The sequence below is a fragment of the Polyodon spathula genome, chromosome 15 (assembly GCF_017654505.1).
Source record: "Polyodon spathula isolate WHYD16114869_AA chromosome 15, ASM1765450v1, whole genome shotgun sequence".
Taxonomy (NCBI): Eukaryota; Metazoa; Chordata; class Actinopteri; order Acipenseriformes; family Polyodontidae; genus Polyodon; species Polyodon spathula.
This window is the reverse complement of record NC_054548.1, coordinates 17,965,415-17,985,701: the sequence shown is the minus strand read 5'-3', so window position 1 is coordinate 17,985,701 and position 20,287 is coordinate 17,965,415. Positions and strand designations below refer to the sequence as shown.

At 36.2% G+C, this 20,287-nt stretch overlaps 1 protein-coding gene across 2 annotated transcripts in view; it reads left to right on the top strand.

Moving 5' to 3' along the window:
- Positions 1-3,248: 3,248 nt before the first annotated feature.
- The window catches only part of LOC121327464 (LIM and senescent cell antigen-like-containing domain protein 1), a 39,100-nt gene continuing 22,061 nt past the window's right edge, over positions 3,249-20,287 (top strand). Inside the window, exon 1 of one of the 2 annotated variants that reach the window (XM_041271526.1) lies at positions 3,249-3,448. In XM_041271526.1, coding sequence (XP_041127460.1) covers positions 3,420-3,448 — 29 coding nt within the window. In that variant the 5' untranslated portion in view covers positions 3,249-3,419. Of the gene's footprint in view, positions 3,449-13,727; positions 14,358-20,287 lie in introns of those variants that run through there. The other variant, XM_041271527.1, reaches the window with a different exon arrangement.

Sequence of the window (20,287 nt, the reverse complement as noted above, 5' to 3'; positions counted from 1 at the left end):
CAACTGTATCTGTCTGTGTTGTAAATAATCAAAAGTTGACTGATTTGCCTTTTTTAAGCTGCGTCTTGTAACCTGATGTGTCTGCAGATGTGCCTTTTTTTCTAAGGGTGCAGTGCAGATAAAATACAAGATGATGCATCTTGGCATGACTCGTCTAGGCTGGCCTGAGTAGATTCCAATCTCATGAGTTACAGGTGAACACCTGTTGGGAGTAGTTGTTTCTATTGCTGAACTCTAGAGAGATTTTAAAAGTTACTGCAGCTAACAAAGTGATTCCCATTCATTTTACATGCCATGCACATCCATTGACTATATACAGCTATGTCCAAAAGTGTTGCTTCACCTACAATTTTAGGATTGAGACATAAGTTTATATATATATCTCATTTATTTAACATTGTGTAATCAAACAAACTGCAAAATGATATCACAAAAGTTTGCCGGAAGCCATAATAGTAGGGCATGAGTTGCACAGCTCTTCTATTGAATGAACACAACACCTTTTCTTCATCACTAATTTATATATTATCAACTATGAATGGAAGAAAACTCTCTGCAGAATGCTGTCCAATTGAACAGTACTCAGCTATCTGGCAGATGACATTTACTTATAGTATAAAAAGTGGGCACTTGACCAGTTCAGTCCCAGACTGATTCCACAATTACAACACATTATTTAAAGAGTAAGTAGTTTCTAATTACTGTGTTATGTTGCTTTGACTAGTTCAGGAGCTACTCTTAATTGTAATTACCTTCCTTAGATATCTGTAATGTAGGCTGGATCAGCCAGTGTCTGTATATTAGTGTCAGCAGCACCCCAAGTGTATCACCAGTAAAACAAAGTCAAAAGTGATATAAACTGGCAGATCACTGTATGGCACTGACTGTTACATATATCTATGGCAGAGAACTAGAAGAGAAGAGCAGCTTCTGAAATCTGACGCTTGTACTTTTACTCTGTAAGAAGACTCCAGGTCACAGATTAGACAAGTACGTGCATAGGTGTGAGATAAGGTTGTTACACAAACTAAAGAAACAGTTGTCTTTAGTTTGTGAATCAGTCATTCTGTTGTACATGGAAGCATTTGTTTATTACAACATTACCATGTCCTGGTATTGTTGGATAATGGTCTTTGAAACCTGAGTGACAGTGAATGGCACAGAGATTACACTTGTCAAATACTGGAAATACAACCTCTCTAACTTGTTACAATCAACGTTGTAGGCTAAAAGACAATTCCTTCTAAAATTGTCATCAAGAATTCCTACTAATACTACACTTAAAGTCTATTGAAAAGCAAAAACAAACCAATGAGTCTTTCTATTTGTCCCTTGCACAATAAGGACGTGGGAACCAGTGTATTGCAACCTGCAGCTTTAGAAAGGCTCTTGGATCCTGTGTGTGTGTGTGTGTGTGTGCATGGACTGGCTTACATGAAAACAAGGCTTGGAGCTGAAGCCAAGAATCCATAAAAGGCAAATCTGCTATAATGGATTCACAGAAAGGTAAATTAGTGTGTGCGGGGGGAATTCTGTAATGGTTAATTCTCTGGAAATTAAAATGTGTGGACCCTTAATCATTAACGCAATTAATGGCTCTCCAGAAAAGGTATGGACCATCAGTCCTACCTGGATTGGTGGTCTCCTAGTTGCATTAGATAATATACTGTGTGAACAGAGTAAATACTGTAATTAGATATACATGCCTAGGAATCATTTCCATATAAGGAAAACAATTCCTTCCTTTCACCGTACAAAGCTAGACCTACAGTCAACTAAATAATGACTAAGCAGTCCAGCCTGAACTAATGCTTTGGTTATGTTTTAAGTTTATATAAATACTTTAGCATACTGTGATTTTTTGTTTATATATTATGTTATCATGTTGTAAAATATGAATTGGCCCCTTAGATACTCATAATAGAAACAAAATATGCAAATTGTATTCCATTTAAAACAACAGCAGATAGAGAGCAGGTTTCAACTTTTCCATTTGGTGTTTAGCGAATAGAAACATATTTTGTTCTCTTGTCCTCTTCAACTTGGGAAGCAGACTTGAAGCCATTTAAATACCTTAGATATTGTATAGGCCATATACAGTAACAGTTTCCCCTGGTAAATTAGCAGGTTTTACTTCTCTGTACTAAACCTTGCTTAGATTAAAATGTCATTTGATTTTCTTTTTTCATACCCCCCTTGCTATTTCATTGTGTTTGCTATCATTATGATGTGTTCTGGTGCTCCAGTATTGACTTATCATGTTGTATCTACGCTACATCAGCCTTTTCATGGCGCTGGACTTGCTGTGAGCTTGTCTGGAGAATCTTAAGTGCGGTAGAGAGAACAGCCTTCCTCATTAAATTCAAGTGACCTTTCAGCTCTGCCAATCCCACATACTTTACATTTATATAGAAAGAGAGTAGGTGTGGCTGGCTGAGTTGAAAGGTCACATTGTCACATGATCTGAATGGCATGCGGAAGGCAGTTCATTCAGAGCATTTAGGATTCTCCAGACATGCTCAAAGCCATGTACGGCGGATTTAGAGAAAAATTATAATAACTGATTATTGGAATGATTGCAAACACCTCAATTTAGTAAGCGAAATGTAAAAAAGCAATATTATTCATTTTTCTGCTTTGCAATACCAGTAGTTCAATTTTAAGCAAAAACACCAAAGTGGAAGGACCTTTATTATCAGAGCACACAACTGACGGTATCACAGTACTGACTTCAAATACTGTTCCTGTCAACATTGAGCCAACAAAAGTCTTACCTCCTAACAGTATTATGGTATTTTAATGATCTAAATACAGCTGCTGGTTAATATTAACGTATTAACATAACTACATAAAAAAAAAAAAAAAAAAAAAAAAAAAACAATATAGTACAATACAGTATAGTATAATACAACTTTTTGATTGAAAAATAAATAAACCAACACATTTTTTCTTTTTTTAATTAAACCTTTGTAATTAGTTAAGCAAGATACACAATACTGTAAAATATTGCCTAAGGGATCATGAAAGCTTTCGTGAAAATTTACAGCTGGCCCCTGCCTTTATAGTGTACGAGTCGCACTCCAAAAGAATATTACACGTTCAACTGTGTGGACTCTGAGGTAATGTTTTCAGACATTCTTTTCAAATGACCAATACCTGCGAATATGGTTGCCAGTGGTTACGTAACCGTACTGTGTTGCTTGTGTTTTCTGTATATTGGTGGAAGTTTGTTAATGACCCCTTACTTGTGCCTGTGCGGATAGGGAGGCTCCTGGCCTGACAGAGGCAGAGAGCGCGGCGGAGGAGATTGCAATTGAGCAGCAAGCTTCGCCATTACTGGGACTTACTCAGATAGTACTGACATCTGGAGCACACAGCAAATCCACAAAAAAGTTCCACAAAGCTGAGTCTAAAAGGTGATGCTGGGGGTTGCAGGAATGACCGGCAGGTAAGAAAATAATAAACCTTAACTTTCGCTATGTTGTTTCCATTCAAAAGCTTTTCCAAATGAAAAAAAATAAAAAAAAAAAAAAAAAAAAATACAGATGCTTCATTCAGGGCGCCACTTAAATGAGTGTGTTTTAAACAATGAAAAGTGTATCCTGGCTGTTTAGAATGTAAATCATACTGGTAGCTTTTCCTACAAAGTAAATAGCAACACTTTGAACGTAACGTTATTGTTTTTTTTATATACCAACTACGCATTCTTTAAACTTTGTTGTAACGTTTGGAAATGTTTTTTTAATCAGGAGAATCCAGGCCTAGTTAATCAAATGAATAAAGTTAACATGCTTGGACAGAAAGAACGACATAACCATAGCGACTGTAAATGCATGAGACTGAAATAGGAAATAATAAAATAGGAGACCAGAATGCAAAGCAATGGATGTCATTGATACATTAAGTGCAACCGTATTACAGACGCTTTATATTGTGTCACTGTTAAAAGACCAAGTGCTAGTCCTGGAAAGCTTCTAAATAAGGAGAAAGCTTGTGAGTCATGACTAAAAGGATGGTGTGTGCTAATAGTGTATACTGTTACTGCCAAAAAAAAAAAAAAAAAAAAAAAAAACCCTGATGAAATACCATTTTTATGTGCGTAATTAAATAAAAATTATAAAAAATCTGTTATATATTTCTGTGTGTGTGTATATATAATAACTTGCATACGCTCATTTACATTTATGTACTGCTTGTTGCTGTCATTGATATGTAGTTGACTGGGACACACAAGAAGCATCTGTATAGGGGCTTTGCCTTTTTAGACTTTAAAATATATTTGTATATATTTTTTATATATGAAGGTGGCAAATTTAATCCATATTACCTGATGCCTTAGTTGAATACTGTATGAGTATGAAGTTCCATAAGTCCTTGAGCAAACAATTCTCTTAATTAAAAACCCACATCTAGGCTTCATCCTTAAGTGCATAATAAACATGCTACTGTAAAGTAAACACCTGATTATATAAATGAAATCATACATGGGTTATAGGCTCACTAAAGCCCTGTTCACACTGGCACTTATACCTGGGTTCAAGCTCACCGGGTCACAATGCTGTACCCAGCGACCCACCTCAGGATACAGGTTGACATGCTTTTTGTTTATTTAGTTTAGCCACATCAGCTTTGCTGTGGAGAAATTATGCATAAGCAAAACAAGCAGGGTGTGGATGTGCAAAAACTGCAAATTTATGAGTAAAAGTATAACTACTATGCATTATCTAGCAGCTAGAGATCTGTGCACGGCCCTGCAAAGATGTAGTGGCTGACCCTGGGATTGGGTAGTCACTCTAGAGCTGAAGAAAATCTGATAACAGAGTTGTAACATGCCAAATACAAAGAATAAGGTATGATTCACATCTCGTTAAATTTATTCAAGTTACCACACCTTAAAAAACAAACACCAGTTGAATCCAACTGGGCTAAAACTAGTCAACTGTTTGCTTTCTTTGTTTAGGAAAATATAGAGTACTGTGAAAGTATTTGCCACTGTGTGATTTTCTGTGTTTTTGCATATGGCCTGACATTCTACTGTAGAATTCTCTGATACAGAGCAGAATTCATGGTTCCTTCAGTGTTGGCAAGTTGTCCAGGTCCTGATGCAGCAAAGAGTCCCCAAATCATGACACTACCACAACCATGCTTGACCGTTGGTATGAGGTTCTTACTGTGGAATGCAGTGTTTGGCTTTTGTCAGACATAATGGGGCCAATGTTGGCCAGAAAGTTCCACTTTTGACTCATCTATCCACAGAACATTGTTCCAGAACTCTTGAGGATCATCTAGGTGCTTTTTGGCAAACTTGAGACGAGCATTCATGCTCTTAGTGAGCAGTGGTTTCAGCCTTGCTACCCTGCCATGAATCCTATTTTTGCCCAGTGTCTTTCTGATGGTAGAGTCATGAACACTGACCTTAGCCAAAGCGAGAGAGGCCTGCAGATCCCTGGATTTTGTTCTAGGGTTCTTTGTGACTTCCTGGTCGATTTTACGCCTTGCTCTTGGAGAGATTTTGGCAGGATGGCCACTCCTGGGAAGATTCACTACTGTCCCAAACTTTCTCCATTTGAACAATATGGCTCTGACTGTGGTTTGGTAGAGCCCCAGAGCCTTAGAAATGGCTTTATAACCCTTTCCAGACTGATAGGCATCAACAACTTTTTTCCAGAGGTCAAACAGCTGATTCCAATTATCCTTAGGGGAGAGGAGGGGGGGCAATACATTTTTCACACCTGAGGATTGCATGTTTGATTACCTTGCACACCAAACAAATGAAAGAAGCACCAACTTTGGTGTCATTTTTTTCTCTGACTCCCTCTGTATACTACTACAGCCCACAAAAAGATCTGACCAAATTCAATGTGAAAAATGTGCAAAAATGCAGAAAATCAGACGGGGCAAATACTTTTTTGCCGTATTGAATGCTGTACAATAGTAGTGAACTTTGTTGCTGCTATGAAACAATTGTAGGAGGCCATGGGCATTGATCTTTAGCAGTTTGCACACCTGCTGAAGTGGCAGGACTCATACTTTGATAAAGTATAGTGAAGTAAAAAGTAACAACATATTGTTACCTCCTTCCTGTCCATCTTGGTCGGCTTAGGGCTCTCTGTGTAGTACACTCAAACGGTAGCGGAGTCCAGCAGTACCTCTCCTTACCGCAACTGGGGAATTGGAGCGTGCGAGCACTCTTGCTCCTGGTTTTTATAGCAGAGCTCCTTCCCACAAAAAGAATGTAACAGTTTCAGAGACTTTGAGTAGGAGGGAGTGCTTGAGTTCTCGACACACAAACACAACCAATACATGAATCGACAGTACAAACACAAGAGAATATTTACATACACTAGACCACTCTAGTATAACAATATTAACTGCAGTACAAATGAGCGTTTGATTAAAATGGACTTCTGCCCTAATGATACTAATTTGTTTGGCTGAACAACAGAACATACAGTGTCTTCACAGCTTCATGGACGTGGTTTTGGTTTCATTCTTTTAAATTGACATCCAACTTCAATGTTTTTTTTTTTTTTTATCACAGTTAATCTTGTTAAAATCCTTCTAGTCTGTGGCATATTGGACAGTCAGATAAGCAAAGGATTTCTTGACTGGACAGCATTGCACTTAAATCAGTTGTTGTGGAAGTGGTTTTAACTTTAGTTCTGTTTTTCTCTTCCTCAATACAACCTCCTTGTCAACAGTATTCTGGGTAGATGTTAAATACTATTCAAATAACCTTTTTGGGGACGAGAATTACTTTATTTTGTGGGTGAAAGCAGTACTAAGGCATTATTTTAAAAATACTGCATGGAAAAATTAGGTTAGGGGGGTGTATTGGATATGTGCCAGTGTGTCCATTATTAAACTACTGTACCAGTGCCACAGTGAGATTGCTACAGCCACGGTTATGTCTCACACAGACCTAACTGTCAACAACCCGATTTTGTTCAGGATCTATGGGATTCAGGTCATGTTGCTAGGTAGAAACACAAAACCACTGTTCTAATTAAAAGTCTTAATTTCTTACTCTCAATACCCATAGTCATTTTGAATATTAAATGCAAGCTTTCAGACTCTTGACTGACCTCCTCTCAAACATCACAGCTATACTGCTTCACTTAGTGTTAACACAGTAGCTGTCAGTCTCTATGAATTTCCTTATTCCGACCTTCTTGAGCCATTGATTTGTCAGCATGAAAACTGAATTGCCCCTGGTTGTTGGTTAGAAAGCCGAGTAGTACACTTTTCAAGTCTTCTGTTTGTTGTAACTGTAATGCGGTAATCATGCAGGTCATTTTGAGACTGGATAAAGTAGGACAGCAAGAACAAAAAAAGAAAATGCTAGTCGACAGGTTTGAAATTGCGCATTGTTGAATTTGCCGAAACACATGTTAATCGCAATGCTGAAAAAACAGTACGTGACTAGAGACGAAACAAAGACAAACCTAAAATGGCCAAAGAAGAACGAGCTGATAGCAGGAAAGTGTTTATGTACCGATGTAGAACACATTTTGTTTGACTGGAGTACTTTGAATGGCTTTAATACATCCTGTAACTTTTTCTACAGTGGTACACTTGAAAAGTATGCGTGTGTTTATGGTTCTGATTAACAAAATGAGTGTATTTCTACAGCAGGAAGTTGAATGCAATTGTACTGCACCGTATACAACACTGAAATGTTTTGTTTACTGGTTATTAAATGGTGCAATGTTTAGTTTAGTTTAGTTTATTATTATTTTTTTTTTTCATTTTAATTGATGAATCAGCACTGTTTTTTTAATGTTTCTTTTTAAATTTGAATTAATACAACAAATTTGTAAAAGCCAATGCAGCGGGAACTATTGCCAAAGTATGGTTTTGGAAAGAAATGTTCAGCAAAGCCAAGATGATATGTTCTTTGAACTTGTTTGGGTTCTTGATAAGCTAAAATAAAATACCAGTAGTTTAATACAGATGTGATGTGCAATGTATAACTTGATTTTGCGCTCTATTAATTATTACTTTTAAAATTTTTGAACAATTAACAGTTTCTAGCAGTTTTAACTAAAAACAAAAAAACACTGTAAAATTATTAATGGAATAAAATGTTGTAAACAAGGTTTATTTCTAAACTAAACCTGTGTATGTATCTTCATTTGTCAGTGTTGAGCATGTAGGCAAAAAATGAATGGTAAAAAACAAGTATTTTAAACACAAAAAAAAAGGTGTTTTCATAAAACTGAAGTCTCCAAAAAGCGGGTAGCGGCTTTTACGCCAGTGCGACCTTGTGGCCAGATGGCGAGTGGTGTGACGTCAGGCAGGCCAGAAAGTAAACAAAGGCAAGGCAGCAAAGGTAAGTACGGGGAATGAGACGCGCTCGGCTTTTAATAATAAGTGAAATAATAAACAAAACACTTTACAATACACAAAACAAAAGGGCTCGGTGGCCAGACTAAACCAACAAACAAATACCGTAGCAGTTGCTTCTCTTATATTCTCCAGCTCAGCACAGTACTCCCGTCTCTGGCTCACAAATCCCTCGATCAGCCTGGAGCTGGTTCTTTTAAGCTGTGGCTGGAGCCTTGAATTATCAATAAAACAATTACCTTATTGAGATTCCAGCCACATTCTCACAAGTTATATTTAAAAACAAACAAGAAACACGGCTTTTTTGCCGTCATAAATACAAATGATAATGTAGAGGCGTGGTGTACACCGTTACAGACCTGTAAACCTTGTTTTTTTTTATGGTATTGGGGAAATCATTTGGCCAGTGGCAATTCCACTGTCTAGCACACCCTTAAACATTTCATGACCAACTAAAGTAGGCTGGGTATCCTTATTTGCTTTGTATAGTGGAAGATTTTAAGAAGGGGGTGCAACTACCATATAATAAAGCTGTTGGTCAGTACTTGATTAAAAGCTGAATATATCAGTGCTATTTTATGTCAACAGCTGTTTTGAGGGCGAGATGTGGAGATTTGGCATTAAAGCTCTGTTTAAACAGATCCTGAACATTACCTTGGTTACAGTATATATTGTCATCTGTGTTGCAATGTTTTGTGTTCTTTATTTTCTCCAATTTTTATAGCTATGGTTGCAATTTTGATTTAGTTCCCATCTTAATTGTTCACAAGATCAATGTACTTGTTGAGGATACACCAGTGTGGTAGTTGTTTAAGGAACAAATGGTTAGTTATTATAACTCATGTAGCCTGTAGCAGATCAGGTGAACATTACAGTGCTGCAACAATTTTTCTGATGTTTCCCTATATTCATATTCCTTTTAGGCCTGTCCTAACAGGTACAGTACTTGTTAATGGACTAGTTATTGATTAAACAAAACATCCCATTTCAGTGACTTGTTAAATTTAAGACTTGAGTTGACTCGCAGAGCATATTAGGTGAGACTTTACACATTTTAACGATTCTTAGAAGTACTAAAACAAAGTAGTTAAATTATTTAACAAATGCTTTAAGACGGCTTTATCAATTTCTCAAATAAATTTATCAAAGAGTTAAAACAGCTTAAACACTTTGATATCTTGTGATTGAGTGTTTTTTAGTCATGGAAGACATTTAGCAAAAACTTCTAGGCGAAATGTTTGTCATTGGATTTATGACATTTCTTTTAGTATTTCTAAATTCAGAACTATTCAGTGTTTTAAATAGTTCTAGATGATTTTATAGTCATTGGTATATTAGTAATCCTCCTTTCATCATGACTGAATCATACTTTTTAAATGCACAGGAAATAGTCATTTTAATTGCATGTTGTAATATGTAGAAATTGAATATTGCCTTGACCTCCTCCATGCTAAGGAAAACTTCAGTGCAAAGTAGAGGAGCTTATTTTCACCATTTGACAACAGCTATACTGTAACAATTGTGAGTCACTGCACAGAAAACGGGTCAGGTAATAATGGTTAGGTACAGCTACAAAAAGAAGCCTCACATGTCTAGACTCCTATCTGTCTGTGCCCCCTCTGCTGGCTGGCTGAGGTGGTACAATGAGTAAGAGTGAATGGGTGGAGATAACATTGTGTGGAAGACCAGACTTATCCCAGAGAGACCACAGAATGCATTAAGCATGCATATCTCTCCAGATTGGGCCTCTATTGCAGACTGCTGTTTCTTTGCATCGGTTTATGGGAACTCAGCAAGATTACCTCCACCCCTTCAAGCTTAGTCTAGGCTAGTTTAGCTTGCCTTCAGTACATGAAAGACAAAAGACCATAGTGTACAGTATATAAGAGTACCATTTTACTGGGATTCCTGGCACTGGCTGTGTTTATTAAAACATCCTAGTCCTGCAGCAGGTAGGTGGGTGCTATATTTTTGCTTCATACTAAAAACACTAATAAAATTAAGACATGTTAATACTTATAACCATGCACGGTTAATGTAAAAGTTTGTTACCAAGGGGTTCCTGAGATTTCCTGGTAACCATTTATAGAAACAGTAGTTTTAGTGTAATTAAATACTGACATTACTTATTCAATTTGTTAAATATATAGGACTTAATAACCTAAACATTTATCCTGTATAAGCATATAATTTATAAAGTTCATGACAATGTCTCTATTTGCTGTTTACAGTAATATATGAAAGTAATTGTAAACCACAAATAAATGCATTTAAAGTTGTTATCCAATGTACTGCAGGTGGTAAGAATTAAAATGCAACATGAACTCTAACAGAAATCATTAAGTTTCAGTGCAGTTATTTTTTTTTCCTTTCACATGACAATCCCGACTGTGTGCCCTGTTGACTGGCTGTAGTGTAAAGTGTGGTTAAAACTGCGCTAAACTGGTACCGGAATGTATCTGAAGCAGTTTGAATCCAGAAATGAAATGCTAAATGATTGTATAAGTGCTGTTCATCCTTAAAACAACGTGCCTTGTTCTGTTCATTGTCTTAACAGTTCAGTACAAGACATGTATTGTGGATGTTCATAGTGTGCCTATAGATTGCAGTGGGCTAGATCAGATTTAGATCCCAAGGTTAATTCTATTTTCTTCCTCAATTTTATTTTAGTTTTTATGATGCCTCCTTGGCTTGCTGTAATGAGCAGCCACAGGAAATTGAACTCGCTGCTGACTTGGCCCCATTGGGAAGCAGTCCAGCTATTTATCTTTTCTATCTATCTTGAATGTTTGGAGCACTGTGTCATCTTGGTTATTGGTTATAATGGGCTTCTTTACTGTACCAGTGGTGGTAGCAGTTAGTGCATTCTTTATGTCCAGCTCTACAGTTGTTTTTTAAAGGCCCTAAATATTAGGAAGTACTGTAGTTCCACTGCTGCAGCCTTGAGTGTTCAACATACAAGCCCTAATATAGTTATTTTGGACATACAGTGGGGAGAAGCGATTTTAGCCAGTTCAAAACTGATAATACAGACTGCACTGTGTTAGTTATTATTTTGCAACCGTACAAGCAAAATAAGAAATGTCAAATGCCAAATCTCCTATGCTTCGTGAATTCATTCAGTACTGGCATTGCATCAGAAGCAAGAGAATGCACCAAGACTCCACCTGCTGGTGTCATAAAGAAATGCATCAATGTCCTGTTGTGGCAGTGGGGCCTCACAGGGACAAAAGAGTAAAGTGCACAGAGAGTTCTGTGCATGAGGCATGCTCAGTGGGAGTAGAGAGGAATGTTCTGGAGAAACATACTTTTAGATCACTAGGAATGGGATACAAACAAGGTCACCAATAGTGGGAACTGGAAGATTACATCTTTCTCACAATTCTCAACATTAGGTTGTTTCTCTTTGAAGTTAGATGTTTTACAAACTATTTTATAAAGGAAACAATTTAAATTTGGACAATATTGAAAGTCAGGTGTACTTTTCGACTTGCATTATATTATTATTTCGTTGAGTCTTCTGTGCTTTATGAGAAATAAGACAGTGTGGTTAGTTTACGCTATGCAAATGTAGTTTATGTCTCTGCAGTTAAAAATTAAAAAAAAAAAAAAAATAATCTGGAAGCTCCTCTAGAGAGCATATTTTCTACATTTTAATTCTGAATTTTAATTATAGGAATGCTTTCTTTTACTGCAACCTAACAAGGGAACAGTGTGTGAAATGCCTAATAAATTGGGTTGAAATGGCAGGATTTATGTGAACAAACTTTGACGGCATCAACAGCATGTGTGTGTGCGTGGGTGTGATTCAGTCAGCCCCTGTCTTGGTGGAAATTCGCATTATTCATCCATAGCCACTGCATATCATCTGCTTTTTAATTGATCTGGAGTGCAACTACACCAAGTCCAGGGTGGTGGTTCAGCTTAGGCTAGACATATATTTGTATTGGAGCTTATTCATGCTGTGCTTGGTTAATGCCACAGTCCCTTCGTTTCTTAAAAAAAAAAGTGTATTACAACAAAACTGATAAAACATTTTGATTGGTTAATTTATTTAGCTGATTGGTAGATTCATCCCTGCACATTTTTAATAACGGTAACAATCTTATAGTGCCTGTCCTGCATAGTAATACATAACAAATAATCAGTAGACGGTAAAATAAAATAAGCCCAACGGGAATTTGATTGTTTTAAAAGCATTTTTATTTTAGTAAATGTAACGCATTTAGTAAATGTAACAATGTCAATCCATGAAAGAGTTTAATAGCCTAAATCTAATGCACAAAACCTGAGAATTTTAGAATTTTTTTTCATTTATTTTTTTTTGTCGTATGACTCCTAATGAACAACTTTTTTTTTTTTTTTTTTTTTTTATTACATTATATTTAGGGTTTTTGGCATTAAAAAAAAAAAAAATCGGTATACATGAAAAACTTGAACACTAATGTAATATTAACAGTACTAACATCAATAAAACAAAACGTGATAGTTTCAGCTTGTGACACTAGTAAAATACATTTACTCGACAGAAGCCAGGCCAGGCCAAATGAAGGAATTGTGGAAAATATATGCTGCACAGCTCTGTTGAAATGAATTTTTTACAACTTAAACATAAAAACTCATTTTTCACCAACACAGTTTTAAAATGAATAAAGTATGCTTTGATTGTAGTAAATGAAGACATTTTTCCAAGTTGGCAGCAGGATCGTTCTGGACATTGCAGAAAATGAAAGAAGTGTGTGCGCAGGATTGCCAGCTGCTACTCATAAACCCTCCCCCCCTTGTTGGTCTACCACAATTAATCAATAATAATTAATAATAATAATAATAATACTGTAGTACAGAATTTCTATGAAAATATTTTCTGTAAATCAAGAGCCATACAAAATCTACATTTTACCTGTTCCTGTCTACAATATTCAATGCAGTGGAGGAGTGTGGATGGTGGAGGAGTCAAGTGTAAGCAAGATTTATGGTAAAATACATGTACCAGTAGCTATTGCAGTAGGCCATCACTGTCAAAAGACAGGGTTAATATTTTTAAAAGATCATGTAAACACTGTGGGAAAGTATTAAGGAGCTAACTACAATGACCTACAATCCCCCATTTTTAGCTGAAGCCCCCTATTTGAAAAATATCCCCCCCCCCCCCCCCCCCCCCCCCCCCCCCCCCCCCCCCCCCCCCCCCCCCAGTTTCCCCTTATTTTTCTCCCCATGGCTTTGATTTCCCCCTACAAATACTACACACACACACACACACACACACACACACACACACACAGGTTGCAACCTGTTGTGTGTACACAACCTGGTGTGTGTAGCAACAACAAACCAGGTACGAACTGACATGGGAAGCTTCTTGCATGCATTCTTGCTCAGCAGGGGATGTTGGGAAATGGAGTTCAAAATACCTAGCCAAATTTTTTTTTTTTTTAATGTGGCTTAAATTGTAAAAAAAAAAAAAAAAAAAAAAGATTTAATCTCTCTGATTTGTCTGTTAATCGGAACAGCCCTAATATATGTATGTACATTTTGTGGCAGAGTAGGGGGTAGAGGAGAAAAGTTTGTAGTCTAGGAGGGTGCTGCTGGACTACATTCCCCAGAATGCCACGTGGTTCACCTGGCTCTAATTTGTGTGGGTCCTGTGATTAGTGTGTGGGACGCTGCTGTGTAAAAATAGGAAGTATTGAACAGGAAGCAGGTGTGAAAAGGGTATGTCATAGTAACTGCCAAAGACAGACATGACTAACTGATAGAGAAGAGTTAAAAAAACAAAAAAAACAAAAAAAAAAACTACAGAGGCCTGCAACAAAAAGGCAGAGATGAACTTCTGTTTTGACTCTGGTATCAAGATGCAAGGTACAACCCAATTCAGGAAGTGGTTAGTTTGGATAACCATGAAAAGCACAGTTAAAATGAACAAACAGAGCCGAGGCTAGTGTTGTTGTTTTTTTTTTTTTTTTTTTTTTTAAAAGAATCGTCATCCAACTGATCTGTGTAAAGAAGAGACCGTAAGTATCAAAACATCTACTTTCGTAGAAATGATGAGACTGTGCCCTATACTCTGATACTCTGGTCAAACTCTGGTCACACTCTGATCTTTTTCTACCTATAGATTGTAATCTTTCGATTCTATGTCACAGTTTTGTTTCAAAATCTAAAACCTAATATGCATTTTCACTGTCTCTACCTCCTGTTGCAATATGTTTCATATATAAACAGTAAAGCTGTATCTTAGGATCCTGTGATGTGCTGTCGAGGCGGCATATCCATTGAAGCAAAGCATTTCAATTTTTTTTTTTTTTATTTATTTTTTGTCATGGTATCCAATAACTTGATTTGTCTTTTAATTTTACAAAATTATGGCACTGTTAATTGGGGCATTTTCCTAGGAGGGGGCTTTCCTAAATAGGCCTTTACTGTAAATATATATTATTTTACCCCGTGGATAGTAAATGTATTTCTGTTTTTTGTAAACTAGTTCCCAAGTTTGTGTTGTGTAGTAGTTAACAGAAATGAAGGGGGGAAATCATATTTATAGTTCATTCAGTTCGGTAAACAGACTTTTAAAATTTAAGGTTTAAAAAAAAAAAAAAAAAAAAAAAAAAAAAAAAAAAAAAAAGATCTGAAAGCTTGTCTTGCTGTTCTATCTGTGTTGCTGTTTGGCACCAGTGCTCCATTTGGTTTCTGTTAAAGTAATTTGGTTCTAAACGGGAAACATCCGCACTGTATGTAGGCTAATGTTTTGCCAACCATTGTCTTTATTATTTTGAAGGAAATGTGCTTACATTTAATTCATATTGGCCTGGGTGAGTCCTCATGACTGGATAATTGGGGAAGAGAGCATTGAGTGATAGGCCTGGCTAAAGGGTGTGTCAGGTCAGTGTATGGTTGTTACACATCCTCTATTCTGTTTTTTTGGGAGAAGTGCTTAAAACCTTTTTCTAAGGTCTTAGATTTCAACAAAATTGGTCATTCATCAGAACACTGTTCTGTGCTGGGAATGGGGGCTATTCATGTTTGTGTATCCAAACTGTACTTTCATTGGGATTCAACTGTGAATCCCAATGACAGTACAGTAAATGGCACACCCCACCTAGTGCAGAATAACTACAAGTGCAAAAACTAGCCTTTTTTTAAAAAAAATGCTTTTAAACATTTAAAGTTGAAATCCATTATATGTTTTTGTGTGTCTTATTTTTCCAAAGATTTTGTTTTAAAGCTATTTTGTTATCCCTGTACTTTTGAATAGTTTTTTTGGGGGGGTATTACAAATATTACACAATAGGTGGCCCTTGAGCGAAGGAGCATTGCATAAAGTAAACTTCTCCCAAAACAAACTTGATAGGAAATCAGTTCCACAGGAATTAAACGGCAGATAAAAAGGTAAACGATGCTGTCTGGCCCCACTTAGTCTTTTCATTAAAACAAAAGCTTTGAACAACATGAAATGTCAACAGGAGTAAAAAGAGGACTTATTTTTATTTAAAAGCAGGTAATTTATAAGAAGTTCAGCTTTAAGACTGATTTAAAAAGTTGCATTTCCTGACCTTGTGGATGTACAAGTAATCATAAACTGGTTTTGAAAAAAGGAAGACAAATGTTCTTTAAAAGTACAAATGTGAAGCATATTGGCACTACAGCTTGTTATACTGAACATACAGTTATAATTAGGGCTTCTGATTTTTGGTTTTAACTGATTAAAACGCGATAAAACACCCCCCGATAATAAATAAATAAATAAATGAAATCGGTGGATAGCCAATAAACACTGGAAAACACAGGAAAAAATGTGGAAATGGTTAATCAATTCATGTTGACTTTACCCTTTTCCCATTAAAAAAAATAAAACCTACTACAAAAGTAATAATAAATGCATTTCCCAGTGCTCCTTGGAAGTGTCCCACCTTCCTGACTTGCATCTGTCATTGATTCTTTCAGAATACTATAAACTGCCCCAACTTCTGAGTGACAGCACATTCCTACATTTCTATTGGAGACTCAGTTTATGAGATTTAAAACAAGATTACAATCAGGATGGAGGCTTGTTAGAGGGATTTAAAGCTGTATTACAGTTAAGATATGGAGGATTTAAAACAGAGTTGTGGTGAAATGTAAAAAAATGCCTACACACACACAAAAACCCCAGAAGAATGTGCCCGTGACCATAGGGACTTTGTTGTGGAAGACAGCAAAGGAAATTTACTTGAAGGGGGAAAAGTGGATAGGAAAACAAGTCCAAGTCTCATGATCGGGAACCTTGGTGACTGAAGGATGGTCTGATGACCCCCGAGACCTGGAGAACATACAGTGTTAGTCCCCTACTCACAGAAGAGCTTAGGGGCAGCGTGGCTGTGGATGCAAACCCACTGGGGAGAGGAAGATGGCCCCGACTTGACGGGGTCAAACGTACTTGTGATCAAGTCCTTGAAGGAAGAAAACAAGATTGAGAGGCCCATATGATTACACAGCAACAGCACTTAGAAGGGGCTCTAACGAAACGGATGTTAATATGATTACAAAGTTTGGGAGAGTAGAGGAACTAAAGGTCCAGTATTGATGGAAACGTAGCAGAATAGAGCACATGCGAAAGGTAAGATGATTTGTGACCGGGGGTCCCGCTGGCTAGAGAGCTTGAATGGCAGATGCCTGAGAAGCTAGGGAAAGTGATCAATATCCCCCCTAGCAGAGACATGGTGCGGGGTGCTGTATAGGAAATAAGAAAAAGTAATGTTTTGGGGGTGGAGGGGAGGATGGTGGGAACAAACAAAGCTCAAAAGAGTGAGTATGCTAAAAATGGAAGTGTTTTATAGAGGCAGGATAGATTGGTTAACCAATCAGGAGACAACACATCACGAAATTGACTGATGTGCTGTTAGAGATTGGGTTACAGATAGAGATAAGCCTCACCACCTTGAAATTCAACCTAAAGGTTAACATTTAATGATTGTCATGTTAACAGCTGTTTTTAATAAAATGACTACAGAAACCTTTAAAAAAAAACTTAGGTTTGGAGTGTATATCCTTGTGCTAATCAAATCCCGGTAAAGCAATTATGTATTTAGAGGAGCCTTACCTGTCTTACCTACAGACATTTTAAAATGCCTTTAATATATGGCAGCTGGCTTCTTTGACCTATATATATATATATATATATATATATATATATATATATATATATATATATATATATATATATATATATATATATATATATGCGAGAGAGAGAGAGAATTTAATTAATATATATTTTTAGAAGAAATAATGTATTCACTGTCACAAATACTATTTGTACACCAGCTGTTATAGAGACTGGGGTTATTTGGTTACACACTGCCTACTGTTAATGAGCTAGAAATACTGTAATAAATACCTAGCTTATTGGACGATATGTATTACCAAGTTCTTAAAAGTGGTATATTCTCCAAAGAAACAGTTCTTACAGTGCCACTAGATTGCCCTATAGGGTTGTTTTTTTCTGATGTAGCTGCCTTAGTCCTCAAACAATCCAACATGTGAATACATATTGAACGAGAGAAATCTGAGATAAATGTCTAAAATCATATTGAATGGGCTTCAATGTGACGTGCTTTAAAAATTGTACATTTTTTGTTTTGTAAAAATTGTCTATATGAAATAACAGATATTATAAAAAAAAAAGACTTTCAGCTGTGAAAGATTGAAACCACTTACATTTAAAAACCCACTTGTTCACATTAAGTACTGTAGTAATAAAATCTACCCAGCAGAGGGTGTGTGTACAGTAGGATTCAGTGAAACCTCCTAGAATGGGCAAGCATTCTAGAACCCCGATGTTGCATGAGAATAACCTGGGTTATATTTTATTTATTATATTGATCTGTGTTTTACATTGCTCCAGCTTGGTTTTAATGATGTATTTTAGATTAAATGACTGACACGTCTCGACAGACTGTGTGCTCAGTTTTTGGGTTGTAGAAAAGTCTAAGGAGTCTTGAATTTGCTGCCGCTATCTTTTACTGCTCTGTTGTAATATAGTGTAGCTAAAGCTGTCATTGATTATCTTACCTAAACATCACATGTTGTAAATAAAACATTACTGTGTTCAAATGTAATCAAAAAAAAAAAAAAAACCCTACAGATTTACATTAAATAAGTTGATTTGCTTGTGAGGCGTGAGTGAAGAAGAAAGCCTGGACACCCTGAGGTGTGACACCCAGTTTAGCCAGAGTGTCACCCTGATCTGTTTGACCATTGCCTATCGATTTGACCTCTGGACAAAGTTGATGTAGGAACTATTTCCACAGGCCCATCCTTTGCATGAGACTTAAAACCGAGGTCCTATTGTAACTGCAGCAGTTGTGATGCATAGTTCTAGTCTCTAAGTTGCTTTGGATAAAAGCGTCTTCTAATTGACCAGTTGTTATAATAATAATAATAATAATAATAATAATAATAATAATAATACATGTTTAAATTTGGATTTTACAAATTTCTAAACTAAAAGGCTAAATGGAAGAAAATGCAGTAATACTAAAAGACACAACGTGTTTTTTAATTTTTTTTTTTTTTTACTTGAAGTCTTGAGAGACTGCTGTATAAAAAAACTTGTCAAATAATTGTTTCTTTTGTATTACTACATATATTAAAGATTTGCATCAAAGACTTGCATTAAAGATTTAAATCATTAAAAAAAATTGTGGTATGTTTGCTGTAACATGTTAGCCATGGTATTTATGCAAACAGCATCTATGTTTATACAGGAATGTTTACCACATATTAGCTCTGCTGTCTGTCTTGTAATGACTGCAGTGATACCTTGGAATGCAACAAGTTTAGGCAAATGGTTTTGCATGTTGTCAGTTAATGGGAACCTGATTTCAGCAAAAGCCAAGAGATCAGAATAGCCTTGGGGTACCTCCTTTCTTTAGGATGGGTGGGGGGAGAGGTTCTGTGTGTGTGTGTGTGTGTGTGTGTGTGTGTGTGTGTGTGTGTATATATATATATATATATATATATATATATATATATATATATATAAATATATACTATTTTTATAAAATATACTTTTTAAAAAATATATATGATTTTATCTGATGTTATATAATCAAATGAGTTCATTGTTAACATAATTTGGACAGTATAGTAATAAGACCCTCCACAGCAGGGGTTATTGTTATTTATGGACTAGTTTACAGTAAAATAATGAAATGCATGCTGATAGCAGCACCAGAAACCCAATTTCAAAGTCATAATAGGTAATTAGGTAAAACATTTACAACTGTATCTGCCTTTAATTTTTATTTAAAGGTTCATTACTTACATTTTACACTTTTGATGAATTATGCTTTTAAAAAATGTGAAACAGACAAACCTTTTTAGCAGGTTACAGATTACAATTGGTACTCCGAACAAATCCCTAATCTGGAGTTCTCCCTTGGCCTTTTCAGCCGCCCGGCAAAGTCGCTGCCCTGCTGAAAAACCCTGTCTTGCAGATGTTACTGTGCCTTTAACAATAAGGACTGATTGTGCTTCTAGCAGACTAGATCACAAGCGCGTTGCTGGGTGAAAAAAAATTTAATCTTGGAACCACATGACAGCTGTGTTACGTCTTGGCACAACATTTAACCAATCAGAGTTGAAGGGGCAGGTGTTTTGTCTTAAGCACTTTGAGAGGCTAAAATGTTAAAAATGACTGCTGAAAAAATAAACAATTATTTTCAAAGCAAAAATAGTGACAATTAGTGCTGGCTTTACAAAATAAGACGGTGATCGGCACGATCCACTGCCTAATACTATATATTTGCGCCGGTTACTTTATTAAAAAAAAAATACGATTATTTTCAGGTATTATCATTGTCAATTTTTTTTGTCGTATTATTTTACTGTAAGGTGCTACATAGTACATAACAGCTATATGTATTCACCAAATAAAATAAAAAAGCGTATTCCTTTTGTTATG